The following is a 27,408-nucleotide window of genomic DNA, read 5'->3' on the forward strand; positions in this document are numbered from 1 at the left end:
AGCTCCTCTTTTCGCCCTTCCCAAAAGGGAAGCAGGCAGCAAAGGCGGCTTGCAACGTAAACATCTCTCCATCCAACGAATACATGGCAGCCGGCAAAGCCCAGCCTGGGACAGACCCTCAGCCTTTTCATAGCTGGACTGGGGAGTAGGGGGAGATTTGGAGGCAGTGCCATGCCCCTGCCCTCATCCTGCACAACATGTTTACAAGCCCACGGAGAAGATCTGCGCCCCCTCCCGGGAAGCCAGCCTGGGAAGAAGTGTCTCCTCACCACCTCGCCGAGCTCAAGGCACAGCTTGTTTACAGCCTGCCTTCCCCTCCTCCCCTTGCACGCTGCCGAGGGTTTTTTTTTTGGAAACACAGCTCAGGCTGTGCCTTCGCCCAGCTGCGTGCTCCAGTGACCCTTATTGTCGCCAGCTTTCAACCAGACAAAAACCTCGCAGGGGAGCTGGGGAAGGCAGGGTGCCAACAGGTGACACCTCCCAGGAGCGGATTTAAATCCGTCTTCAAAGGGCCCCGCTCTAAATGCGCAGCGAGCCTGCCAGAGACAATGCGCCGCTCCAGGGGCGAGTCCCAAATGGCACATGTTTTTCTTTTTTCCTCCTATTAATTCGTGGGAACACCTTTATTTGCCTGCCCCGGCACTTCCCTCCAGCACGGCTTATATCCTGCAAGAACTGCCAGGCTTGGAAAGTGCCTGGTGAGCTGGGAGGGTCAGTCAGGGCTGGACTTTGCAGCCTTCTGCTTCCAAGGCAGCAAAGCAAGCCCAGCAGGAACAGGACACAGCCAGGTCACTCATCTCTCCTGGAGAGGTGTGGGGACTGGGATGATGAGTTTCTCATGGTTAGCATAAGATGTGCCCATTCCTGTGTGTGCCCAGCTCAAAATCACCTTGGAATCATGTTTCCAAACCCAGCCAAGGAGTCATGGCTTTCCCTTCTGCTGTGCTGTGATCCATCCCTGTCCATACATCCCACCCCACCTTGTCCTCGTGTTGCCCACAGCTGCCCTAGGCATTTCATTCTTGGCCCAGGGGCCTTGTATCCTTGTCTGGCTGATTAGACCCCCTAGAAGTGCTTCCTTCTGAATTTGGGAATGCCTTAAAGTGCAGAAATGGCACACCCCGGGGCAGGGGGGAAAGTGGGTGGGATGGGCAATTCAAAGGTTAAAAATGCAGAATATGAAACATCCCTGTGGCTCAGACCCTGGGGCAGGTGGCTGTTAGCTTTGTTCCTGCAGTGCTCAACTCTTTCCCAACACCCTGGGGCCATCTCCAAGGGTGGCCCCTCAATGCTGGAGAGCTGGTCACCCCTGGGATAATAACCCCAACAGGATGCAGACCTGTCCACGAAGCCCAGGTAACCATTTGTCTTTTGCTAGCACTAAAAGTTAATTAATAACTTAATTAATGATTTCTTTTTTATTTAAACAGAGCTGTCACACAGGGAGGAGGAGTGGTCCATTTTCTTGACTGGCTAGATCCTAGGAGGAGGCCTGATGCACCTGAAATGCCCCAGCCACCAGCGCTGGCACAGTGCTGGGAGGGAGGAGCAACAAGCATAGAATCACTGAATCATGGAATAGTTTGAGTTTGAAATGACCTTTAAAGATCATGTAAGTCCAACCCCCACCCCTGCAATGAACATGGACATCTTCAGCACAGGGAGAGAAGAAATGCTGAACAGCTAAGACATTCCCAGATTCAGATATGTCATTTCCAGTCCCATTCAGAAAAGCACTTGGGGCTGCAAGGTCCTGCCTAAGGAACTGAAACACACCAAAGTGAGACCAGGCATAGGCTTGATATCCTGACAGAGCATCACTTCCATCTCTGCCCACCACTGGGCACAGCTGCCTCTATTTGAGCTCATCACAGCATGCCCCCTGCCACTGGGACCTGGGCTGTGGAGGAGCAGCCCCTTTTACCCATAATTAGCAAGAGCCAGAAAAACGAACCTTAGTGAGCACTTCATTAATGAGTTGCCCCAGTAAGACCACAACAGCAGTCACCAGCTAAGGACAGAAATCTTACTGTGGGGCAGGAGAATTATCTGCACTGGGGTGGGGGGTGGGGCAGGGACTGACCTTGTGCAAGCAGCAGTGGCTGATGGGTCTCCTCTGGAGCGCTTCGGGAGGCTGACGAAACCCCCCAAGGCAGGGAGGCGGTAGCTGCTCGCCCGATAGGTGAGCAAACATTGCAGGCTCCGCAGCAGGACCATGCTCCCTTTGAAGATGCTGCCAGGGTCAAGGGTAGCAGAGGGCTGGTGACCAGAGGATTTTCAGATTACCTGGGCTGCACAGAAGGGCAATTTAGGAAAGCAAATTAATAAAGAAAAACGTGCAGAGGCGCATGCGAGAAACCCTCCGCCTCCCTCCTCACGTAACTCGACGTGATGCATTTAGGATAAGAGGGACCTTGGACCACCACAGCCAGGAAAACCTTGTGCAACCCCCTCAATTGCTTCCACCTCCCTCTCCACCCCTTTCTCAGCCCCCTTGGTTGTCATGCCCAGCGCCCACCTTGCCATGCCTAACATGGCATTGCTTCATGCCCCAGCAGCCTTGTCCCCTGGCTCCCCCCAGGGAGGGCTCTCTGCAGAAGAGGCATTGCCTCTGCCAGCTCCAAGCTGGTCTGGCAGCAACCCCAAGCTGGTTTGGCAGCAACCCCAGCAGGTAGCACCTACCTCTTCCCAGCTCTGCCCTACACACGTTCAGACCTTGCACAGAGGCTGAGCGTCTTCAGCAAGCAGGGGCCACCCCTGAGGGGCACATGCTGGCCTTCAAAAGCAACCAGGGGAAACTGGAAGATGAGAACGCCAGGGACAGGCGGGATTTGAGACCCAGAAATTGTTTGGCTCGGTTTGCTCTGTATAAGGGTGGAGAATATCCCAGGGAGCTCTCAGCACATGCCTTTCCCTGCAGTTGGAAACTGGTCACAGTGTGCATTGGCAGGGCTGTTTTTGTTGGGGTTGTTGGGGGTTTTTTTTTGGTCTTCTTTTTACTAGCACTGTTCATGCTGCTAAATGCAGTCCCAGCTAGGTCAGGGCCACGTTAGCCGTGGCCGGCAGATTAATTTCAGCCTAATGTACTTCCCAGCTCCGTAAGTGAGAGTGCAGAAAGCCTCTGAGCGCTGCCCAAGTGGATTAAATGGCAGGATCCCAGCCTGACATTGTTAATTAGCAAAGGTACCTGCAAAGTGCTGTTGTGCATGTCTCCTCCTTATGGGTGAATTAGATCCACGTCCTGCCATGGCTCATGCTTAACCTGGACTGGTGAAGTCAACAGACCCAAGCACTCGTCTAAGGTTACCTAAGCGATTCTGCTTTAGCTGGAGGAGAGCTGAGTGAACACTGAGCTTGCTGCGGGGGCTATCAGGTGTAGTGGGTCAGAACCCGGCCAGTCCCAAGCAAGGAAGCTACAGACAGATGGCACCAGGCTCAAAATTATTTGTAATTAACACAAGGAAATGCCAGAGACGTCCTTGCTTGAGCACACAAGTCTCGTGGACACAGGAAACCCAGCACAAAAATAACATATTTAAGAAAAAATACTAATCCTAATATGTTCAAGAAAATAATTAATATTTCAGGCTGAACTGCCATACCTGAGACCTCAGACAATTCCAGTTTTAAGGTGTTCTGGGTCCAGAAGGATCATGCCCATTGCTGACAGCCTGTGGGGTGTCCTAAGCTATCTATAAGAGAACAGGCTGAGGCTCTGGGAGGTAAACCCCCCAATCTTCACCCCCCTCAAGCTCGCTCTGGACATGTAAATACTTAGTCTAGAGAGCGGGTTTGTGCAGCAATGTGCTTGCACTGCTTCCTCATGCTGGTGTTTACCAGCTTGCAGGGGCTGTAGACCAAAAGTGTCTGGGGTTGCTGTGGGTCAGTGGGTTGAAACCCCCACCCTCTCCATGGCAATAAATGGGGCAGGTTGGGCAGCTCTGGGGGAGGTTGTGAGTGGCCAGTGACATCAGGCAGGGAAGATGGCCCTGCATTTGGGCAGCTCTGGGGGGAGGTTGTGAGTGGCCAGTGACAGCAGGCAGGGAAGATAGCCCTGCAAGTCGGGCAGCCTTGGACTTTGCTGCCACATCGAGCCACGCCAAGTCATGTTGGGCAAGGATAAGAAACCCAGCCCTGTCCCCTTCTGCCACCCCAGGAGTGCAAGGCTCTGCCAGTGGCAGAGGTGGCTTCAAGTCTGTTCAGGGTGGGCTGCTGCCAATGTAGGTAATTTGGGCTTGGACAGAGGGGGAACAAAGCCCTTCTGACGTGTTTGGTGTTGCAACCCTGCCCTTATCTTTGTACAAAGAGTCCTGCCACTCCGCTCCCCACTCCAAGCCCCCTTCCAAATCTAGGCTGGGTTCATGTGTCCACCTTTTCTTCTTCAAAGCCTTTTCAGTGTGTGTCCCTTTCTTCTTCTTCTTTTTTTTTTAATAGCCACACAGACATTAAAAAAAACAACAACAACCCACTGTTGGCTGACAGGCAGTGAACATGAGCCAGCAGTGTGCCCAGGCAGCCAAAAAGGCCAACAGCATCCTGGCTTGGATCAACAATAGTGTGCCCAGCACGATCAGGGCAGGAATTATCTCCCTGTACTCAGCACTGGTGAGGCCACACCTTGAATACTGGGATCAGTTTTGGGCCCCTCACTCCAAGAAGGATATTGAGGAGCTGGAGCAGGTCTAGAGAAGAGCAGCTAGGCAGCTGAAGAGGTCTTGTGAGGAGCAGCTGGGGGAACTGGGGTTGTTTAGCCTGGATAAAAGGAGGCTAAGGGGAGACATTCTTGCTCTCTACAACTCCTTGAAAGGAGGTTGGAGCCAGGCAGGGGGTCAGTCTCTTCTTCCAAGGAACAAAGCAATAGGACAAGAGAAAATGGCCTCAGGTTGCTCCAGGAGAGGTTTAGATTGGATATTAGGAATGATTTCTTCTGCAAAAGGGCTGTCAAGCCCTGGAACAAGCCACCCCGGGGAAATGGTGGATTCACCACCCCTGGAGATATTAAAAAGGCACACAGACACGATGCTAAGAGACATGGTTTAACAGGGACCTGACCGTGCTGAGTTAATGGCTTGAGTTGATGATCTTAAAGGTCTTTTCCAGCCAAAACAATTCTCTGGTTCTAACATGCTTTCTGGAGTCTGTCATGTAGCACCAGTTATCCTCCTTGCACAGGACAGCTAAGAAATGAGCTCAGAGTGAGCCCAGCACTGTCACCCTGAGGTCCCCTGCACCGGCTTCACCAGCAATTTGGAGCTGTCCCTGAACTAACCGTGACCGGGGAGTCACCAACCCACGGCCGAGATACAGAGCCCTGCAGCTGCTGAGGACAGTCTCACATTCCTGGTGTGACAGCGCCACCTCGTGAGGTGACCACGCTCCTGGCTGCGGGCAGCTGTCCTGCCCCGCGCTGCCCGCAGCAGGTCCCCAGGCTCCGCGCAGAGGTGGCTGCGCACCGCTAGGTGTGCTTGAACCCGCCCATGCGGCCGACAGGATCGGGGCCCGCAGCCACAGCGACACCTGGGGGCCATGGCACCCGGCGTAGCACGGCTGCCCTGTGTCAATGGCCCGGGCAAGAAAGCTCAGGGCTTCCGGGAAACGCAAGGTTGGCAGAGTCCATCCTGCAGCCCCGCCTTAAGGTACATGTAGACGAGATGTCCAGTGCAGGAGAAGCCACAAGAACTCTGCTCCACACGCTGGACAGGCCACAAACCCTTTCCCACTCCCACTGGCATCATGGAGCTACAGACAAGCAGACCCACTTCTCTGCTACAAGGCACATCAGAGACCCAGGCACATCAGAGACCCAGGCACAATGGTGCCCAAAACCTGCAGGGCACCAGCAGCCTTGCCAGGTCTGACACTGTGGCATTAGGGACAGGAGAATCAAATACCTACCTGGGGAGCAGATTCCTCCTCCTGCCCGGCAAACAGGTCACTGCTGCTGCAAGAGAGATGTGGTTCCTTCTTGTCTCCTCTTCTCTCTGGAGAGTCTCCAAGGTTGGCTCTCAACCTGAGATCTAAGGATGCAGGACTGCTAATAAGAAATCTGAGGTTGCTGTGTCCAAGGCAGATGTAGCAGGGTCTCCCGTGGAATTTCCATCACCACCTGAACCTGGTTTGAAGGCAAAAAGTTTGCTTAAGTGGGGGAAGAGGGAGGAGCTTGTTTCACTAAGTGTGGTGATTTTAAAAGTTATATTTCCCTGAAGGATTGCAAAAAGGGAGGTGCTGAGAGCCATCCCAAGGGCTCACTGTGACGACTGTGTCACAAGCAGCGTGACACTCCAGAACGCATCCCTGGGACGCAGCAGCCCCTCTTGGGATACGGCAACACGATGGCCACTGGTGAGTTACCTGTGTTGGAGGCTTCAGCCCCTTTAAGCATACCCCAAATAGGACATCAGGGGAAAAAACACCCAAACCAAGACAGTGTTAGGCTTCTGAACTGTGGGTCCTGCCTGTGACACAGCTGTGCCTTCACACTGCTAGATGTTTCCAAGGGCATTCACCCATCAGAAGGCTGATACCATCTCACTCCGTTGCATCCAGACCTTTCAGACATGACTAAAACTTCACAGGATAGTGGCACACGGTCTTGATGTCCTGGGTGGATGGGGTAGGGGTCTGCAATGATTGTCACTCAGAGCTACAGCCTGCCTCTAACCTGATGCTGCCTGCTGGTTTGAGGTAATTTGCAACCAGAACCCAGGGCAAAAGGACTCAGAGGACACCAAGGGAGTGGGGCTGGAGCAGCAGCACCAGAGCACAGCACACAGCTGCACTCTGTGATAATAGGCTTATACCTGGTTTCTGGGTAAGGTAGAGGGGCACAGCTACTCCCCCCCAGCCACACCTCCCTTTTTCTGCCCTACAGATGCCACCATGTAACCTTTTAAGAAGATGCCTTTCAGCCTTTCCTACTCCTGTCTGCAGCTGTACCTGCTGCTTTCCTAACACCCTGTGCCACTCATGGGTACACCAGGACCCAAATTTCATTGACTGTCCCTCCTGTATGTGCACAGGAGAAGCCCATAGCACACGTCCTCTAGGGCTGTCCCTCTCCAAACCTACCCTTTAGTTCACACTGACATCATGCTTAGCAACACAAAGCCCAGGTCACTTTCTTTTCTCCCCTTTGTAGCAACCTTAGCCTCCATGGACATGGGGCTTCTGCTGAGAGATGATGTTTTTGTCGACTTTTTCAACACATTCCTGAATCTTCCTGTAAGTCTACTCTGCCTCATAGAGCCCAGGAACTTCCTGAGGTCCCAGAAAAAAATGGGAACATGCCATACTCAGACTGGAAAATGAGGGAAACCTGGAGACCCTCATCTTGGAGATAGAGCCTGAAAGGGAAAACTGTCCCCTCCTCCATAATGAGGACTAACTAAAACATCTGGGCTCTGAGCTCCCCTGCCACCCTCCATTTCTTTCAGATCTCCCTTTTCCTTTTGCTGCAGGTTTTTGGCCAGACACCCATTTACATCAGCAGCACAGGCCAGTGGGACCTCTGGCCAGAGCTGCCAAGCCACCTGGTGAGAAAATGCCCCTTGAGGGGAGGGGGAGAAGGGAGCAGGGCAGGGGAGGGAAGGAGTCCATTTCTCATTGCCAAGGCCAGTCTTTAGCTCTGCTGCTCATACAGCTCAGGGATTATTTCAAACAGGTATCATTTTGATTTTAGGCTCTTGGAGGACTATAAGCCATTTAAAGTCCTGATGCAGCATATGGGATCCAGCCAACCCTCATAATTGGAGGTGGTGGCAGGGAAGGAAGGAACATCAGTCCTTTTTGCCCTGTATTCCTCCTGAGTTCACCAGGCATAAGGTCCTCTTGGTCCTCAAATTGGCTCAGCCCTCCCCCTCTCCATATCCACGAGTGCCATTTGTGGTGCTCAGATCCCATCACAACAGGGAGCCTGCTCCTCTTGGTGCTCAGATCCCATCACAACAGGGAGCCTGCTCCTCTTGGTGCTCAGATCCCATCACAACAGGGAGCCTGCTCCTCTTGGTGCTCAGATCCCATCACAACAGGGAGCCTGCTCCTCTCGGTGCTGCCAGCAAGCTGCCATGCCTTCCTGCCTGGGCTCCAGGAGAGCAGGCAGGCTGTGAAGAGAAGCAGCCACACAGCACCAGGTTTCCCAGGTTTGCAGGCAGAGCTCACAGGCATGCAGGCAGCAGCTACGTAGCTCAAGCATCCTCCCCTCTTTCTCAGCGTGGGGATGGTTTTCCTCACCATCTAGCAACAGGGTGCCTTCCCCACCTCCTTACCCCACAGCAAGATCCCACTACTCACCCTAATCCCCAGGCAAGAACGGCTCCTTGCTCACAGCCTAATCCTCTCCTCGGTTGCGGGGCTTGCAACACAGGATCCCAGCCCCCCGGCTTTGCTGGCTTGGCTGGAAAAGCACCGCCTGCCTCACTTCTGCAAATCCAGCTTGTGCCTCCACCTCGTCCTCTGCCAGAAGCTGCTGGGTTTCATTCGGTCGGGAGAAGCAGGTGAGTCATCTCAGCACAGAGGAAATCAGAGTGGCTTCGCTCCTCTGGCTGGGGCTGTCACCACCTGGGTCGTGCCTCTGCGCTGGGTTAAAGAACAGGCGCCGAAGGTCCTGTTTGTAGGGATGCAGCAGGTCCTGGGCTTTCCACAGGATAAGTGGGGCTTCAGCCCACAGCCCTGGTAGTACAGGTTCACTGCCTCCATGGAGCTGAGCTGGAAAAAAAATGCTTGGCAAGGGTTTCCATGCAGTTCAGGGGTGGAGCAGGGCTGGAGAGCATCCTCAGGCATGGTAAACCAAGGTCCTGGTGTTTGGGTCTGTAGCTATGTAGGATGCCCAGAGCTCTTGCAGTGTATTGCAATGCTTCCTTGTCTGAAGCATTTTACCCTGCAACAACAGGCCTGTGCTGTGGTCAGTCTTACCAGCAGCAAGTGTGGACTGTACTCAGTTCCCCCCTGAAATGAGTCATCTCAGCCCAGCCAACTGTTTTGTCAGCCCACGTGTCAGCACAAGGGAAGGCTACTGGAAGGAAATCTATGGCAGATTTTCATTTCCCCAAAATAAGCAATGCATTAAGGCTTGCTCCACTGCTGTTCCTAAGAGCACTGCTGCTGCTTCTCCAGTTGGGTTGAACTTTCAGCTGAAGGAGGTTTGAGGGCAAGCTCCAAATGCAGGCAAAAAAAAAGACAGACTGCCAGGGGAAGAAGCTGTCACCAACTTGTGTAGGTTGTCCTTTCAACCACAAGTGCATCCTCCAACCCTGCCTAAAATCCCCATTTCAGTGTGGTTTGCTGGTGTCCTGGCTCACAGCACTACTGCCATCTGGCAGCCTCTCTCAAGAAGGCTGGGGAATACTGGTGGGGTCTGGAGGGCTTTCTTGAGGACCACTGTTGCATGCACCTCCCAATACCATGCTCTGCACTCTCTCTGACAGCAAAACTGCTCAACTGGCAAAGTGCAGACCAGTGGCTGCTGGAGAAGTGCATCAGTGGGAGCCAGGGCATGTGGCACTTTCGAGCCTTCATCCAAGGAACAGCAGGTGGGCATGGAAAGCTCTGCAGCCCCTTTTCAGTCAGCCATGGGCAAGCTGGCCGGCAGGACACCAGCACTGAGCTGGGGATGTGGGTAAGCACAGGTGGGACAGGAGATACTGCCATCCCAGCTAGAGCTTTGGAAGATGTGCCAGGAGCAGAGCCCCAGAAAGGGCCATACACTGGCTCTTCACTGCACTGTTCCCTCACTTCATCCAGGCAATCTTTCCTTCTTTCTGCTTTTTAAAAACACAGACTGCTTCACTCATCAGTGGGGCTTTTAGGGGCTCTTTCCAACTCCTGTCCCTTGTTTGATCCATAGGTGAGGAGCTCACCAACTTCTGGCTCACCACTGAAAGGCTCCTGGGGCTTGATGAGTCAGATGCAAGGCAGAGTGACCTCTACCTGTCCTTACTCCACAGACTGAAAGCCACTCACCTGCGTGAAGGCTCCAGCGTCATCATTCTCTGCAGGACCATCATTGGTAAGAAGCATGGGGGCTGGGGATGAGCAGTGCTCTTCCAGCAAGGTGGGCTTTCCTGGATGTTCCAAGGGAGATGAAATACCAACAGCTTTGTTTGGCTGGGATATGATCCACATGGAGCCATCTCCTCATCATAATACCCTGCATCCATTTCAGGGTCACTGCTGAAAGCTGAGCATGTTCAGCCCAGCAGCACCAGGAGGGAAATCCTAAGCAAGATGCAGGAACGGGTCCTTTTTACAATTCAGAGTTACTGGCTCCCTAAATTCTTCATCCACTGCAAGATGAGCATGGAGAAAGAGAAATCATGCCAGCCTCTGCTGCAGGAGTACCAGGAGCGCTTGTTGCAGGGCAACTCGCAGGAGGCCACAGGCTTCTCAGAGGATCTCTTCACGATGCACATTAAAAGAAGCCAGGGTTTGTCAGGACCCTACTGCAGCAAGAAGGCCAAAGCAGAGATCTGGACTCTGGTCAAGGAGGGAAAAGACACCAAAGAAAGGAAGATACCCACTTTTCAGGTGCAACCAGAAAGGCAGGCAGGGCCAGCTGTGAGCACAAAGGAATCACAGCAGGACGAGAATGCTTTGGGATCAATTCCTCAGCAGCCAGAGCACCCTGCAAACACTGCCTTTGGAGGCAAAGGAGGAGCAACCTCTGCCAACAGACCTGAACCCAATCTAGAGCAGGTCCTTCATCTGAAAGACCTCCATGAAGAGAGAATCCTCTCTAACCTGCATTCCTCTGCATCCCTTGCCCAGCTACCATCCCTGAAAGAGTCAGTGGAGAGCATGAGTTTCCTTCCTTGGGCCCTTAGTGCTGACAGCTGTGCTGGACGGCCCTTCAGGGACTTCCTGAAGCGCCAGGACCGCGACCTGGAGACTCGTCTCCTGGACCTGTGGCATGACCTGGAGGAGTTTCTACCCGTGGTGCTGGACCCCAGCAAAGAAAACAGCTTCTTCCTGAGGCATTTGATTGGGGAGAAGATATGCAAGACCTACCTGGAGGAGGGCACCACTGGGCACCTTCCCTTGGAGACCAGGACTGTCAGGACCTTGCGGAGCTATCTGATGTATGGAGAGTTCTCCCCCTGCATATTCAGAGCCCAGAAGGAGATTTGCAAGGTAGAGAGCAGTGCTGGAAGTGGTGAGGCTGGGAGGTACAGGTACTGTTGGCACCCCAGAGCTGGTGTGAGGGCTTTGGGCATGTTTTAAGAAAAGAGGTATTTGGAAAATAAAGGTGAAAAGAGACTAGGGAGGGAAAAAGCTCTTACAGCTATGAGCCACCTTGCACTGCAACCTGGAATCAGGAGGCACCAGGCCAGTGTAGGGCAACAACCTCACTGGTTTGCTGGCCAGTGGAGCAGAGCTGAGCAAATACCTAGCAGCTGGTGGCCTCAGCTGTTAAATGTACATGCCAGGGGCCATGGAATGGCCATCTCAGTACCCAGTTCCATCACAATGTGACTAAAACACATTTACAAGTCTCTGAGTGACCCAAAGGCCAATGGGTGTAAACCTCCTGGCAGATCTGTCCTGGGCATCTCAGTGAGGTGGGACCTGCCTATACCATAACCACTGCAACCTCAGGGTACAGCAGGTTTGAGGGGTGCTGGCTGCTGCTGGAGCACTAACTGAGGACAACCCACTTTTGCTCCTCCTCAGGTGCTTTGCTGCTTCTATGAGGAATTTCTGGCTGCTGAGGACAGAACCTTCCTCCAGTTTATGGTAACGTGGAGACACAGGGGTTGTGGGCATCCTTAAGGGATGTTCAAGCACCAGTGGAAATATGAAAAATCAGAAAGGGAGAGAGGGAAGAGAAGTCCAGCATTAGCTGCAAGGGTCCAGCATTAGCTGCAAGGGTCCAGCATCCCACAATGTCCTCCAACCAATGCTGCTGCAGGATGATACTCCAGGGGTGATGCTCCAGCTGCTGAGAGCAACCATCTTCAGGACCTCCACTACAGCACCCCTTAAGTCAGACACACTAGAGGCATGCCCTGTGAGAGCTCCTGAAAGACAGGTCATGACCTGCCCCAAACCCTAGGAGACACTTCAAAATAGTTGTCAGGGTAGACAGAGATGAGACCAGTAGGAGGGAAATGCACTGGTGACTGCCTCATAGGCAAAGCCCTCCTAAGAATCAGCTGCCCTGGTTTTTTTTCCCTTGCCTGCAACATGACTTGCTGTTACTGTGACTCATATGTCCCCATCCCAGTAGGACTCCCTGGGCAGCACATGGAGGGGAAGAGGTCGTGCAGCTAACCGAAGCCATTCTATGCTTCAACCCACTCAAGTTTTCCACTGTTTCTTTCCCCACTGTGTAAAGGGATGAGTTGAGAAAGAGCCATATAAGCACTCATCTCCCAGGAGCATTATCCCTCCTGGCAGTGGGAATCCCACTAATCCCACTTGTTTATGAACACTTTAAATGCTGGCTTTACACTTGGGAGCAGCCTCAAAGACTGAGCCCCCCCCCCCCAAGAGTGCCACCTTCCTGGCTCCCTGCACAGGCAACTTTGGTGAATAGATGGGTCTCTTCAAACCAACCCTTAGGCTTTTCCCCAAGCTGCAACATAAAACCAGCAGCTGAACCTTACAATAGTAAGGAGAGGATGTCAGGGAAACTGTTCCCAAAGACCTAGCTCATGGAGATGCCAGCAGCCCAGTTATCAAGAGCTGAGCATTTGGGAAAAGTCAGCTGGCAAGTGTTGACCTCCATTTGTGAAATGCTCTTGCTTGACAGTTAATTAACTGCCCAGGTTTTGAAGCATCTCCATCAGGGAAATTACCCCTCGGAGCACAGACCTGGTCTGGGAATGCAGTTAGCACTTCAGCAGGCATCAAGGCCACACTCTCCACAGGCATCATCCCTCAAGCCAAACTCCTCCCAGGCCTCACCACTCTGACATCAGGGGAACTAGCTGCTCAGGGAATTAGCAGGATTATTTTAGGTGCTTGCTCCCAGGGATAGCAGCCAACTGACAAAGCACACGAGGTTACCTGTCTGCTGGAGACACCTTCAGGGTTGTCTTCAGCCCTCCTGGGTGGATGTGGACCTCTTAGGAAAGCTGCCACATCTTCTGGCAAGCCATTGTCTAGGCTACCTGGGGGACCTGCTGCACATCCCAGTTGCAGGAAGATGTGAGCCAGCTTTAGGCAGCTGCACAGGGTGGTTTAAGGTCTATGCTGAGCTTCATGCTCATGTAGAGTTCTTCTAGGTGATTTAAAGCTAAAGTAGAGTAGGGTAGGTTTGTGCTCCAAGGCACAGTGCAGCATACAGCTACCCTGTTGGGCACAGTGCAGGAGCAGCAGCTCCTCAGGTGTGGTGTGTGTTTTGTGCAATCAGCCTCTGCTCTTCTCACCATAGTCTCTACAGAGCAGCGTCCCAGCACCTGTGGAGCAAGGCCATGCTCTTGGGAAAGATGAACATTTCCTCCTGTTCCAGCGACTAAACGAGTCCTTGAGGCTGAGCCAGGCCTTGCATGGCACAAGGAACTTGGAAGGTCTCTCCTCTGAGCACTGGCAATTAATGGCCACCCAGGACCTCCGCAAAGGCGGCTTCATCCAGGCAGAGGTGGAACTTCTCCGCAGGGCAGGCAAGAGGAAGCTCTGAATTTCTGCCAGGGCTCAGGCTGATAAAGCACATTTCCTGCATCCGTGGTCACCACTGGCTTTGGTGTGTTGCTGTATTGCTGACAGCACATAGCCATCATGGAGTGGGTTGGGCAAGGTATCTGGAGCCATGAGCTGTGATCCAAGTCCTGGCAGTGACCCATGGGCAAATTCCCTCTTGCCAGAGGCACCAAATGCCACATGAATTGGAACAGGCTGCCCAGGGAAGTGGTGGGAGTCACCACCCCTGGAGGTGTTCAAGAAGCATGTAGATGTGGTGCCTCATAGAATCAATAAGGTTGGAAAAGACCTCAGAGATCATCAAGTCCAAACTGTCACCACAGACCTCATGACTACTAAATCATGGCTTCAAGTGCCACATCCAATCCTTTTTGAACACCTCCAGGGATGGTGACTCCACCACCTCCCTGAGCAGCACATTCAAATGGGAAGTTACTCTTTCTGGGAAGAACTTTCTCTTCACCTCCAGCCTAAACTTCCCCTGGCACAGCTTGAGACTGTGTCCTCTTGTTCTGGTGCTGGTTGTCTGGGAGAAGAGACCAACCCCCACCTGGCTCCAACCTCCCTTCAGGTAGTTGTAGACAGCAATAAGGTCTCCCCTGAGCCTCCTCCAGGCTAAGCAACCCCAGCTCCCTCAGCCTCTCCTCATAGGGCTTGTGCTCAAGACCTCTCACCAGCTTTCAGTGTATAGTATAGTGGTCATGGTAGCTAGGTTACAGTTGGACTCAACCTTAAAGGCCTTTTCCAACTTTGATGATTCTCTGATCCCTGCACTGGATTGGCTCGCCAGACTTTGCTGCAGCAAAGCAACTGAACCTTAAAACCAGCAACTGCCACCAGCAACTGCCAGAGTCCTCTTCCACATCTTGACCTTTCTCTGGGAACACTAGGGCTAGCCATGCTGGTGCAAAACCTCAGTTTTTTCTTCTTACATCATCTTTTGAGAATGACATGAGGTTTTTCAGCACCTGCTGGTGCACTGACAGTGACAACAGTCACCTGTAGCAACCACTCGTGGGGCTTCAGTTGTACCTGAGAAACGCAGGGTTATGGGTGGGTCATGGGAACAAGACAGAGAAGGGATGAGGAAAGGTGATGTGGTGGTTTTTAATGTTGGAGGGAAACTTCAACCCACCACAGGTGAGTAGCAATCACAATACAAAGTGCTGAAGGGCTGTCATAGCCAGGAGGAGTGAACACATTATCTGACCTGGCTTCTCTCTCTGAAGCAGAGTCCCAGAAGGTGGCAATCTCCCAGAAGGTGGCAGACTCACACCATCCAGATGTGCTGGTTCTCCAGAAACTCTCATCAGATGTGGATAGCCCAAGCAAGAAAAAAGAGCATCCGGGTCTCAAAAGTCCATCACTCAGTGAGTTCAGTCTGAGCAGGCTAGAAGCAGGGTGGGCCCACAACTTTCATACACTCAAAGGGGTTCCAGCATACCTTAAGGCAGCTGGACAAGCAGGTGTCTTCCCTGCTTGCATCCCTTCAAGGAGCAGAACATCTCCAGAAGGAGGCTAAGGCCAAGCCACCTTTGAAAGGTGTATCTTGGGGTGTTAATCCATCTGGAGAAGATGGAAATGGGAGGACTTCTCTGAAGCAGATACCAAGGGCATGAAATCACACAGACACAGAGTTGCCATAGCACCTAAGCCAGGCTTGCCATCAGCATGGCGGCTCTGGGCACAGCTTGGGTTTCCTTGGGCTGCTTTGCATTGATGACACCTGAGGAAGGGGCCAACCCTGTTCTATCCCCACAGCCACTGAACCCACGAAGAGAAAGACGACTGCTCCTGTGAGAAAACCATCCCCTGTTCCAGTAAAGAAGCCATCTAGAAGACCCAGGTCTGGTACTCTGCAGCACAAAGCTCTGCTGGGGTTTGCTACTTTCACATTTTCAGGAAGCAGATTTTCCCCAGTGCTGCCCTGCAGTGCCACTGCTGCCTGCTTCATCACTGGGTTCTCTCAGATGTCAGTATGGGTAACCTGTGGGTCTGAACTGTGGAGTTACTGGGGAAAGGAATAAAATGTTTTAACCCACCCTCAACCCCATAGCTGAGGTTTACTGCTTGCATCTTGTGCATGTTTCATGCCCTTCATCCTCAATTACTCCCTGGCCATCCCTGTGGTACACCTAGGCAGTTCTCAAGATTCCCAGAAGTGAAAAAGACGACTTTAAATCACCCTGCAAGCATACTTAGATGTCTGTACTCACTGACCATGTGAATGTCCTTGTGACTTGTGTCTCACCTCCTGGGAATACTCCCAACACAAGCCCTCACAGCTCCACATTGGGATATAAATGGCAATCAGGACACAAGTCCTGAGCATGAGCAGCTCTTGTTACGTGCTTATTGGGAGCTCTTACTGTGTGCTTATTGTGAAAGGCAGTTTCAGGAGCTACACTTAAAGAGAATACAGGACCTAGTCCACTGATCTTCAAATGAGAGCTTGCTAACTTCATAAATGACCCCAAATCCCAGCCCACTCCCAGCTCTGGCTTTCCAAAGCTCTGCTGAATCTTTCAATATAAACATCCTCTGGCTTTACATCTATCCAAAATTTCCTGATCCACCAGCTGCAAAGGGTTTTCCACTCCAGAACACCCTCTCAGCAGCCAAATGCATGAAGCATTCTGCCATCCAGTGGCAAACTCTTTTATTCACAACCTCTTACTTCCAACTAGTCCTTCCAGGTGCCCCATCCTTACCTGCCCGCCTCTTGCCCCTGGCCAAGCCATCTGCAGGTTCTGAGGTCTCTATCATAGACCCAAAGATCTTCTTGCTCCTTAACTCCCTACTTAACTCCCTAGATGAAGCCTCCTCTTCAGACCAAAAGGAGTTACTTTGGATGCACAGCAGTGAAGCTGTTGGGCAGGTGCACCTACAACCAAAACCAAACAACTTGTCAGGAGAGCACACACCCCCTCAGATTCCAAATGGCCTTGTGGATAATGCTTTGAAAGGTCTGTTTTCCAACCTAAACAATTCTAGGATTCTACAGGCAAGACAGACAAGGCAGGCTGTGCTCCACCAGTACCCTTGCTGGCCCATCTGCTTTGCAGATCCCACACCCCACTCCTCTGCATGTTTCTAGCTCTTCTTCAGGTGCCTCACTCTTGTTGAAGAAGCCAGCACAGAGGTCCTGGCTATGCTATGTTCCAGGTCACTGGTGGCACAGATGTCACATCTCCTGGTGTCTCCTCCTCTATAGGCACTTTGTGAAAGTGCTGCACAACCTTGCCCACCTGCAGTACTTCAGGCAGTACCTCGAGGAACGCAATGCAGATAAACCACTGCGTTTCTGGATGGCTGTGGAGAAGCTAAATGCAGAGACCAACCCTGAGAGAAAGAGCTTGCTCATCAACAGCATCATCAAAACTTATTTCCATGGTGAAATCCCAGCTGGTAGGTGCCCTCCTACCCTGCATTTCAGTCATGTTGAAAGCCTCTTTTCCCTGGGATTGATGCCTGCTGTAGATTTTATCTCCTCTCACAGCTACCTGCAAATTGTCCTTTCTCATCCAGTGAGGAATTTATTTGCTGGAGGCCTTCCACTGCCACTTACATTCCTAGTATTGACCAAAGCTTGCAATGTGCAATTCCTGCAATGGCAGAAAGAATTCTTGCCCATCTGTCTCCTTTAGATGCTCTTGGAGTCACAGTTTCACTAGCAAATTATGGAATCAGCACGGTATAGAAAGGAAAAGGGCTGAGACATTCAGCAGACAGGGCAGGCAGAGATGGGGCAGGGAACCACTTGCAGATGTGAGGGTAAGAAGAGATGCCATGGCAGCACAGGAGTGGCTCACAGGGGCAGGCAGTGACCTTATTTCCTTTCCAGAGGAGCTGCTGGACTGTGACTCTTCTATCATCAGCGAGATACGTGAAGCCAAAACAGTCAGCCCCTTCATGTTGATGACAGCACAGGTCCTTGTCCAGAAATCAATGGAAAAAAGATGGTGAGCATCTGGGTCAAGCTGGTTCCTTAAGCCCAGGGGTTACACAAACACATCTTTTCCAACACCCATCCCACCCCAAGGTGACAGGCAGCAGCTGTGGCAAACATTTCCTGATGAACCATTAAGCGGTGCATGGAAATCCCAGCCAGAGCCTCACCCCAGGAGGACTGCTGAGGCATTCAGCTGTGCAAGGCCAGCAGAGCTTGTCCCATGGGGACCAAAACACTATAGGGCTTTCAGAGTGCTGGACTAGAAGAGAAAACACACTGCAGATAAGCAGGACAATCTCAAGTCAAGAGAGGGGAATCCAGCCTGTTCTCCAACCTCCTCCAGGAATTCCTGCCCAATGAGACCCCAACCTCAGGGCCATCCCTGTCAGTTGCTCCCCTCATTTCGCTGCCCTCCCAGCAAACCACTACACTCCTCATGTGTCTGGCTGCCCCTGATGCTCTTTCTCTGATCTCCCATGTGGCAGGTTTAAAGAGTACCAGGACTTGTTCCCCCCAAGCAAGACACATAAGTCTAACCTTGACCTGCAGCATAGGATGGAGAAACTCACGTCAGACAAGCTGGTAAGGAAAGACCCTCTCTGCTGGCAGGCTGAGGATGTTGTCCAAGCAAGAAAGAGGAGATGCTGTGGGTGCTCACATAAATTCAGTGGTTGGGGTCAGCATTGGAGACCTGCAAAAAAAGCAGCTGATAAAGGCTCACTCCTACAGGCTCTGAAGTCCTGCTCCATGCAGACCTCACCAAATTCAGCCACGAGTGGCCAAGTGATTCACATTGTCACCCATGGCCACCCCTGAAACTGGGAAATGCTGGGAAACAAAGGTGACTGGGTCACCAACCCCAGCACCAGGGCTGGGCTCTGCTGCTCCAGCTCACAGGGGTGGGTCCAAAAGGGAGGGCTGTGTCTGGAAGCAAGCCTATTGCTGCAGCCAGGGGCTGAGGTGAGCTGTGCCATGTGTCTGCAGCGGGGGGCCTGGAACACCGTTCGTGACCTCATCAAGAGCCTCTGCAAGTTCCGCAGGGAGATGAACAACACCCAAAGCCGAGTGGAGTTTGAGGACTTTCTACGGCAAGAACTAGGAAACAAGAAGGAAAGTATGGCTAGATTCCTTCCACCCCCTTCTCCTCCCTCCCCAGGATAGTCCTGGGTTTAGGCAGAGAAGGAAATGAAGGAAAGCCGTGGGTCATCTGCCATCCCTATGTGCTGCCTCAGTTTTCTCAGCTGGAGGCATATAAAGGGCAGGTATCTTGGGATGCCAGGTATTGCTGTGCAGAGGTCTGCACACAAGCACTGGAGGTAATAGAATCAGGGAATGGGTTGGGTTGGAAGGGACCTCTGAAAGTTGCTGCAGTGAGCAAGGACATCTTCAACGAGCTCAGGTTGCTCAGAGCCCCATCCAACCTGACCTGGAATGTTACCAGAGATGGGGCACCTCTCTAGGCAACCTGGGCCAGTGTTTCACCACTCCCATTGTAAAAAACCATCACTCTTGCTTCTACTCTAAATCTCTCCTTTAATTTAAACCCATCACCCCTTGCCCTATCACAATAGGCCCTGCCAGAAGCACGCCCACATCTTTCTTATAGGCCTTCTTTAGGTAGGGAAGGGCCATGAAGCTCTCCCTGGACCTGAAAGATGAGGTTCAGAATTGTGCACAGGCAACACACACAAACACATTCAAACAGTATTTGATCCTCTGATATGGGTACTCCATGATGCTGTCACATCTCTCTCAAGCAATATACAAGTTTGCATCCCAGGAGGCATTAAATGAAGCTAAGTGGCACAGGCAAAAAAACAACGAGGCAAAGAAAATTGTTTGCTGTATGAGAAGGAGATACCTAGGGAGAGCTTTGCCACAGGATGTATATCCTGCAGGTTTACAAACCCACAGGTTCAAGAGGAGGCTGGAAAAGCAGTTAGAACAGAAAGCCACTGCAATTACCAAACAGAAACCCCATCTAGATCAAGGAGTTCCTGCACATGGAAGTTATGAAAGCTGGAGACTATTGACATGGGGAAAGTAACACTTGCTAACTTTTCCTCAGGAGCAGTGTGGCCAGCAGGAGCAGGGAGGTCATTCTGCCCCTGTACTCAGCACTGGTTAGGCCACACCTTGAGTCCTGTGTCCAGTTCTGGGCCCCTCAGTTTAGGAAAGATGTTGAGTTGCTGGAAGGTGTCCAGAGAAGGGCAACAAAGCTGGGGAGGGGTTTGGAGCACAGCCCTGTGAGGAGAGGCTGAGGGAGCTGGGACTGCTTAGCCTGGAGAAGAGGAGGCTCAGAGGAGACCTTCTTGCTGTCTACAACTACCTGAAGGGAGGTTGATCTCTTCTCCCAGGCAAGCAGCACCAGAACAAGAGGACACAGTCTCAAGCTGCACCAGGGGAGGTTCAGACTGGATGTTAGGAAGAAATTCTTCACAGAGTGATTGCCCATTGGAATGGGCTGCCTGGGGAGGTGGTGGAGTCACCATCACTGGAGATGTTTAGTAGGAGACTTGATTGCATGGTTTATTTGATTAGGTGGTGTTGGATGATGGGTTGGACATGATGATCTTGAAGGTCTCTTCCAACCTGGTTTATTCTATTCTATTCTATTCCCTGCTTTCAGCCTCTGTGAGAGACAGGGTAACAGCTAGACCTGCTGTAGCCATGCCTTATGAAAACAGTGAACATAAGCACTCCATGAGTGCAGAGAGGAGGAAGGATGGAAGAGGGGGAAGTGTCCCATGCTGGGTGGTTCTGAATTTCCTGCAGAGCTCTGTTGCAGGAAGGGCATAGTCCCCATAGGTAGGAAGACCCTCAGCAGGCAGGCAAAGCAAGCACAGGTGAGGTGAAGGAGCAGGGTATAGCTCAGCATCAGTTACCTAGTGCTGGGAGAAGCAGGACATAACTGCTCTTCTTCCCTCTCAGATTTACCCATCAGCTCAAGGCTGAGCAGCAACACCATGCTCAATTTCCAGTCCCACAAGGCCCGTGCCAGCACCCCACCAGACAAAGAGATGGTACTGGTGAGACGTCTCATGTTTAACAACCAGCTCGTTACCATCAACTTCCTCGTCGATGACCTCCGCTTTTACCTGGAGATTGACAAGTGAGTTCCCTTTCCTCAGGGTGCTCAGGTACCACCAGTCTCCCATCCTGTCAGTAGTGTCCATTTCTCAGCAAAGGATAAAACCTGGTCCATGGATTCATTAGCACACACTAAGGTCTGTACAGCCACTCCTGGACTTCTCTCAGCACCTCTGTGCAAGGTTAGTGTCTGGACATCACACGACAGCATACAATGCACCAAAGCCTCATCCCATAGCTCTTTACATCTAATCTGCTCACGGCTATCTGCTCCTAGAGCCCACAAACCCCTCCACTGCAGCCTAAAACAGTCCCCTGGCTAAGGGTTCCTGTTTGGGTATCCTAGAAGTGCTTTAGTTCTGATAGTCCCCAGCAGTCGAACACTTTGCCTATGTCTTGACATCCCAGTTGTGACATTTCTCTATTGACCTTGTCCAGGCCATGGCCAATGTACAACAGCCCTTCAGTCAGCACACACCCCCAAACCTGGGGCCAGGTTTCAATTGCCCTCTTTTCCTGAAGAAGGGTAAAGACTGACAGGCTGGACAGATGGGCAGAGTTCAAGGGCATGAGATTTAACACATCTAAGTGCTGGGTTCTGCACATTGGCCACAACAACCCCATGCAGTGCTACAGGCTGGGGTCAGAGTGGCTGGAGAGCAGCCTGGCAGAAAAGGACCTGGGGGTACTGGTTGATAATAGGCTAAACATGAGCCTGCAGTGTGCCTAGGTGGCCAAAAAGGCCAATGTCATCCTGGCCTGGGTCAGGAACAGTGTGGCCAGCAGGAGCAGGGAGGTCATTGTGTCCCTGTACTCAGCACTGGTGAGGCCACACCTTGAGTCCTGTCTCCAGTTCTGGGCCCCTCAGTTTAGGAAAGATGTTGACTTGCTGGAATGCATCCAGAGAAGGGCAACAAAGCTGGGGAGGAGTTTGGAGCACAGCCCTGTGAGGAGAGGCTGAGGGAGCTGGGGTTGCTTAGCCTGGAGAAGAGGAGGCTCAGAGGAGACCTTATTGCTCTCTACAACTCCCTGAAGGGAGGTTGTAGCCAGGTGGGGGATGGTCTTTTCTCCCAGGCAGCCAGCACCAGAACAAGAGGACACAATCTCAAGCTGCACCAGGGGAGGCTCAGGCTGGATGTTAGGAAGTTCATCATGGAGTGATTGCATTGAAATGTGCTGTCCAGGGAGGTGGTGGAGTCACCATCACTGGAGGTGTTTAGGAAGAGACTGGATGGGTGCTTGGTGCCATGGTTTAGTTGATTAGATGGTGTTGGGTGATAGGTTGGACTCGATCTCAAAGGTCTTTTCCAACCTGGTTAATTCTATTCTGTTCTATCACATACCCCAGCTGAATGCTGTGTCCATGAGGCTGGTAGTGGCTTTTCATCCCACTTGTTTCACCTTGTGAATTGCTATTTCTGACTCACTCCCTATGGACCTAGAGAGAGCATGACTGTCTAGTTTAGCAGCTTTGTCTCAGAGCAAGACCCCTCATGCCTTTGCAGGTTTTCCAGTCTGGCTGACTCAGTTGAAGCTCGGGCAGCCCACAAGATGCAGACAGCAAAGCAAGTTGCCTTTCTCAAAAAGAAAGTTGCTATCATCAGCAAACTCTTCCTGAACTCTGACATTCCCCCCAAACTGCGGGTAAGATGCTGGGACCCCCCCAGAAAGCATGAAGGCTGCTCATTGCTCAAGACCATTGTATCACAGCTGCAAGTGGCTGTGGGGAAAAGGGAAGCAGGCAAAGGTTTGGATCTGTTCCAGCCAAGCATGCTGCAAAGCTTCAGAGTATGCTCTGGAGCTTGGGACCTCCACTTGTGCTCCATGGGATGGACCCATGCTAGCACTTCACCCAGACGGATTGAGAGCAAATGTGTGGAAAAGGAGATGGTGAAATATCAGGCTGAAGGATCAAAAGGGGTTCTTCTCACCACCAGTTCAGTCCTTTCATGCTGCAGAGGTTAATGTCACCATCACCCCCTCCACCTCACAGCAGGCTGTCTTCCTTTTGGAAAGCCAAGTGTAGTGCTTTCCACACAAATCCAGGGGAGATCCCACTCTTCTGCCCAGGACAGTCAGCCAGGATGTAACTAACATCTCTTCTTGGAGGCTGCTGAAATATGAGGTGGGATCAGGGAAGAAACATGCCTCCAGGACCCATCAGGGGTGCACAAACTGCTTTGGTTAAGCAAGGTCTCTTCTGTGACCAGGTGAATATCCCTGAAGAAGAGAGAAATTTCATCTGGAGCTTATCTTCTAAAGGGATACTGAACCGTGTCCTCTACCACAGGGCCAAGGTCATCATCTTCCCCATCCTGATGCACTTCTGGAGAAGGTATGTATTGCCCTGTTAAGGTGAGAGAGGCTCTGTGGATGCCATCCATTTTTTTTCCAGCCACTTGTTCCTCTGACATGATGAAAACACAGGTGAGAGACTCCCCAGGATCTCAGCTGCAGAGGTCTGCTTGGAGGTTTGCTATCTTCAATATGTCTCACACAGGTTCTGCTACTGGAAGGTGATGAAGAGCTTTCAGGCATCTGCAACAGACAAGGGGCCAAGCTCTTTGCCCAGTACAACAGTCTCCTCCACAACATCTGACATTTATAGTCCAGGTAAGCTGAGTGCCCTGTCCCTCAGTGCCACATTTGTCTTCAGGCTTGTTCTTCCAAACACAGAGATGCCCAGACCTGGGCTTTTGGTGTCCCACAGGGCTCCCCTTGAAAGAGCCAAACTTCTTCCTTCACACAGCTTTGAGGGTGTATGTGGTGCAGGCATGTTGGGAAAGGAGGAATCTCTGAAATTGTTCCTTTCCATCAAATTCAGTCAAAATTGCCCAGTGAGTTTTCAGATCTTTCTTAGGGGAACAGGGAAGCAGATGCAGAGCAAAGAGCTGTTGCATAACTCATGTTTACTGCAATAACCAAGTTAAAAGTACTCACACCCCCCCAAACCAGAAATAAAGCAACTAATCTTTTGAGTTGAAAGTCAGTTGGGAGCAGGAGAATCATAGAATGGTTTGGATTGGAAAGGACCTCCATAGGTCATCTAGCCCAACCCCTCTGCAGTCAGCAGGGGCATCCTTAACTAGACTAGGTTGCACAGAGCCCTGTTGAGCCTCACCTTGAATATTTCCAGGGATGGGGCCCCCAGCCACCTTCCTGGGCAACCTGTTCAGTGTTCCACCACCCTCATGATAAAGAACTTGTTCCTGACATCCAATCTGTATCTACTCTTCTCTAGTTTGAAACCATTGCTGCCACACACACCCCTGCCACCTATCGCCATAAGTCTTTTTGTAAGCAGAAGGAGAACCTTGCAGCCCAGCACCAGGCTCAGTGGCATTACATGGAAGAGGCTTTGAGCAACTGAAATAGAGAATATGCTTCACCAGGATTAGAGATGACAGCCACTGGGACATCTCTGGGGAAAGAGAAAGATATTTCTCCTTCCTCATCTACTTGTTTAGTTTCAGTACCCTGAATAGCTCTGAAAAGCACAAAGAAATCGGTGCTAAGTGCTGTCAGTCTGCCTGACAGCACAGTTCCTGGACTGAATATTCATTTGGAAATTGTCTAATTGATTCTTGATTAAAGGGGAAACCAAAATAGGCACATACTAATCTTGCTTTGACGGTCGAGTGGGTGTCAGCAAGCCACTGTTCTGCTCCCTGTCATTTATCACTGTCAAGTTCTGGATAGAAATCAGCAGAATTTGAGGATTTTGATATCCACAGACAGGTGCTTGAGATGCAGCTCTGCAACCAAGCTGAGGTACCAGACCCCTGGGTTCTGGTATTCTCCAGGGCTGCCAAGCTATGTGTGTTAGCTCAAACCACCCAACACAGACTCACAGATTGCATTGGGTTGGAAGGCACCCTCAAAGATCATCATGTCCAACCTGCAGTGAGCAGGAACACCTCCAGCTAGATCAGGCTGCCCAGGGCCACATCAAGTCTTGGGTGTTCCCCTAGTTAACATGAAGTGTTCATCTTGAATCTCCAGCTTGCTACAGAGCCTCACTGCACTTCCAGAGCCTTCTCAAACATGATTGTTTTAATCCCAAAGCCTCTTGCCTCCAAAAAACCCACAAACCAACCAACCAACTAAACAAAAACCCCAACAAAACCCCAGAACAGTCAGAGAAAATAACCCTAAACAAAGCCACACCAGACAAACCCCACCCCATCGCACGGGTATTGCCAGCTAGAAACAAACAGAAGTGCTGTGTCACACAGGAGCTACCTGCTGTGTTATCTGGGATGAAGATGCTTTTGTCAAGGCCTTCAAGAAATGGATGGGGAGAGAGGCATTTGCAGTGAAACACTGGCAGAGGTTGCCCAGAGAGCCAGGTTAGCACCAGAGAGGTGGTAGATGCCCCATCCCTGGGAATATTCAGTCAGGTTGGATGGGGCTCTGAGCATCCTGATCTAGTTGAAGGTGTCCCTGCTGGCTGCAAGGGGGTTGGACTAGATGACCTTTAAAGGTCCTTTCCAACCCAAACCAGTCTATAATTCTGTTAAATCAGTGTGAGATGTTGCAGGGGCTGGGACAGTCCCACCACAACCCAAGCGGCACAGCCCAAAGAGCCTCAGAGTGAGGCTGCACTGAGATACTGCTCTGGAGAGACAGTTAGGGATGTGTAGAAATGACTGCAATCCTACTCATGTGGACACTAAACCTGCAGTGATTGCCCTTGGGGCAATTATGCCCACGCTACAGCTCCCTGTAGTACCTCACAGGGATAAATAACCAGAGGTGGGCTGATAAAATCCCTCAGCTTGGGTGGTGAGCTTGGGAAGAACTGCATGATCTCCCAGAACTGCCTCAGCCTTCATGGCTGAACATGTTCAGCCTTGTGGAGTAGGAAGCTCAGATGCCATCATGCCTTGGTAGGGCAGAGCTCTACCCACAGGGTGCAGCTCAGGCTGGCTCCTGCTGTGCAGCAATGCCAGCCACAGGCGGCCCTGACTGTCAAAGAGCAAACCAAAGCAGCCTGCAAACCAGGGCTAGCTGCTCTTTCTGGCTGTGCTAAATCCCATGCCACCTTTTGCTCAGGAAGCTTTTCTGCACTTTATCCCACATTCACTGATGACCTTTTTCTATGGGTCTTGCTTTCCTGACCTTAAGATACAAACCTTACTTTTCAGCTGGGAGGAAAAAAAAGGAAAAAAAATGGCCATGTTGTCTTTAAAAGGCCCCAAACTTGCTAGGAAAGTTACCTGCAATTCCAGAGAAAGCCCTTCTGGCCCATGCCTCGCTTCTCTCCTCTTTTGCGGGTCGCTGCTTCGCGCAGCCGCGGCGCAGGCAGGAGGGAGCGGAGCTGAATCCGTCTCCCATCACCAGGCGTCACTGTGGCACCGCCTGCGCTTTACACGGAGCAGAGGGACCAGCCCTGCTGAGATGGACTCGCTGCCCACCCCCCATCTCATGCGGGCACAAAGCTGAGAGCACATCTGCCGCGTACACGCACCCCCGCTCCCCACCCCCCCAAATGCCGTTCTCTCAAGAAGCCTCCAACTGAGAGCTCTCCGACCCTGCAGCAGTGCTAGGCTGGACACATTACCCCTGCCCTGCAGCCCTCCAAAGTCAAGATCTCATGTCCTTGCTCAGCCACCCTGCCTGTTTGGATGGGTTGCCCTCCCTCATTTGCCGTCAGAGTGCACAATGTCACCTCATCTCTTCTCCCTCACCAGGCAATCACACAGTCATTGTCTTCACACTCCAGAAAGGGATTCAAGTCCTGCTGCCAAACCCCCAGAAGAAAATGGACCCCTCAAGGGAGAAAGAAGGTGAGCCAGTGCTGAAAGGACCGTTCCTGCTCCAGGTGCTGGGATAAGAGCTGGGCTTTAGGACTCCCTGCATTGGTCCATGATGGAAAGTTCATGCGTGGTGGTTTTCTTAGATGCAGATAAGAGTCTTGAGAAAAAGCTCTTATCCAAGAGGGCCTGAAGAGCAGGCAGGTGATTGCAGAGGCAGCCTACCTCCCCCAAACCACACCAGCACAAGCACCCACAGCAGCAGGGTGGGTCTGTGCAGGATGCTGGTCACCCCCCACGCTCTAGTGAAATCCCCAGCTGCAGCCCCCACTTTATGCCCTGAACACCTCCAACCAGGAACATCCCCTGACACCCATAATCTGCCTCCATCAGCACTGATGCAACATCTCTCTCTCTTCTCTGAAGGCACCAAGGAACATCAGATGGTCCCAAACCACCTATGCTGAGCAGGACAGGGATGTGCTGCAAGGAAGCTGAGCAGCTCAGACACACTGCAAAGCTTGCACTTTATCAGCAACAAGACCTAAAAATAAAGCAGCTCACAGCATCCTCCAGTTTGCTTTGTAACATAGCACAGCAGCTTGCACCTCTGCAGCTATGGCAGGGACATACCATGGCATATTCCCACCCAAGGACATACCCTTGTCCACATAACAATCTCCTTCCTCATGTGTATCTTAAAAAGATTGCATTGCTCATAGCTGGGACCCAGTAACAGTGCAAACAACCCACACTGGGTGTACAGCACACCACCTCCAAGGTCTGTCCCAAGAAACCTGGAAGGGGCTTAAAGCCAGAAAGTACTCACAGAAAACACTCCACCTAGGGAAAGAGCACCTTGAAGACCACCCAACCCTAGAAGCTTCTCCAGCCCTGCTGCACAGAACCATGCTTCTCACCAAGGACTGGAACTGCTCTGCTCGATATGACCAACAACCTCAGCCCAGCTACTCC

At 51.8% G+C, this 27,408-nt stretch overlaps 1 protein-coding gene across 1 annotated transcript; it reads left to right on the forward strand.

Annotated features, from left to right (window-relative positions):
- The first annotated feature begins 5,909 nt into the window (after positions 1-5,909).
- Positions 5,910-26,942, forward strand: RGSL1 (regulator of G protein signaling like 1). Its single transcript, XM_068141654.1, has 21 exons — positions 5,910-6,342; positions 7,139-7,221; positions 7,458-7,532; positions 8,363-8,492; positions 9,423-9,527; positions 9,842-10,003; positions 10,160-11,124; positions 11,665-11,727; positions 13,370-13,598; positions 14,823-15,005; positions 15,397-15,481; positions 16,850-17,043; positions 17,480-17,597; positions 18,073-18,169; positions 18,572-18,701; positions 20,519-20,699; positions 22,183-22,321; positions 22,888-23,012; positions 23,178-23,290; positions 26,371-26,466; positions 26,860-26,942. Exons 1-21 carry the CDS (start codon positions 6,333-6,335, stop codon positions 26,898-26,900), a joined length of 3,324 nt encoding a protein of 1,107 aa, XP_067997755.1. The 5' UTR covers positions 5,910-6,332; the 3' UTR covers positions 26,901-26,942.
- The last annotated feature ends 466 nt before the right edge of the window (positions 26,943-27,408 follow it).

Source organism: Melanerpes formicivorus, unplaced genomic scaffold, assembly GCF_026170545.1.
Source record: "Melanerpes formicivorus ecotype bairdi unplaced genomic scaffold, bMelFor1.0.p_v2 SCAF_7, whole genome shotgun sequence".
Taxonomy (NCBI): Eukaryota; Metazoa; Chordata; class Aves; order Piciformes; family Picidae; genus Melanerpes; species Melanerpes formicivorus.

What these genes read in the sequence shown, in the direction of transcription:
- RGSL1 (XM_068141654.1), top strand. An exon ending in ACACATTCCTGAATCTTCCT is followed by an intron (nt 7,222 to 7,457) that starts GTAAGTCTACTC and finishes CTTTTGCTGCAG; the next exon opens with GTTTTTGGCCAGACACCCAT. An exon ending in AAGCCATCTAGAAGACCCAG is followed by an intron (nt 15,482 to 16,849) that starts GTCTGGTACTCT and finishes CCTCCTCTATAG; the next exon opens with GCACTTTGTGAAAGTGCTGC.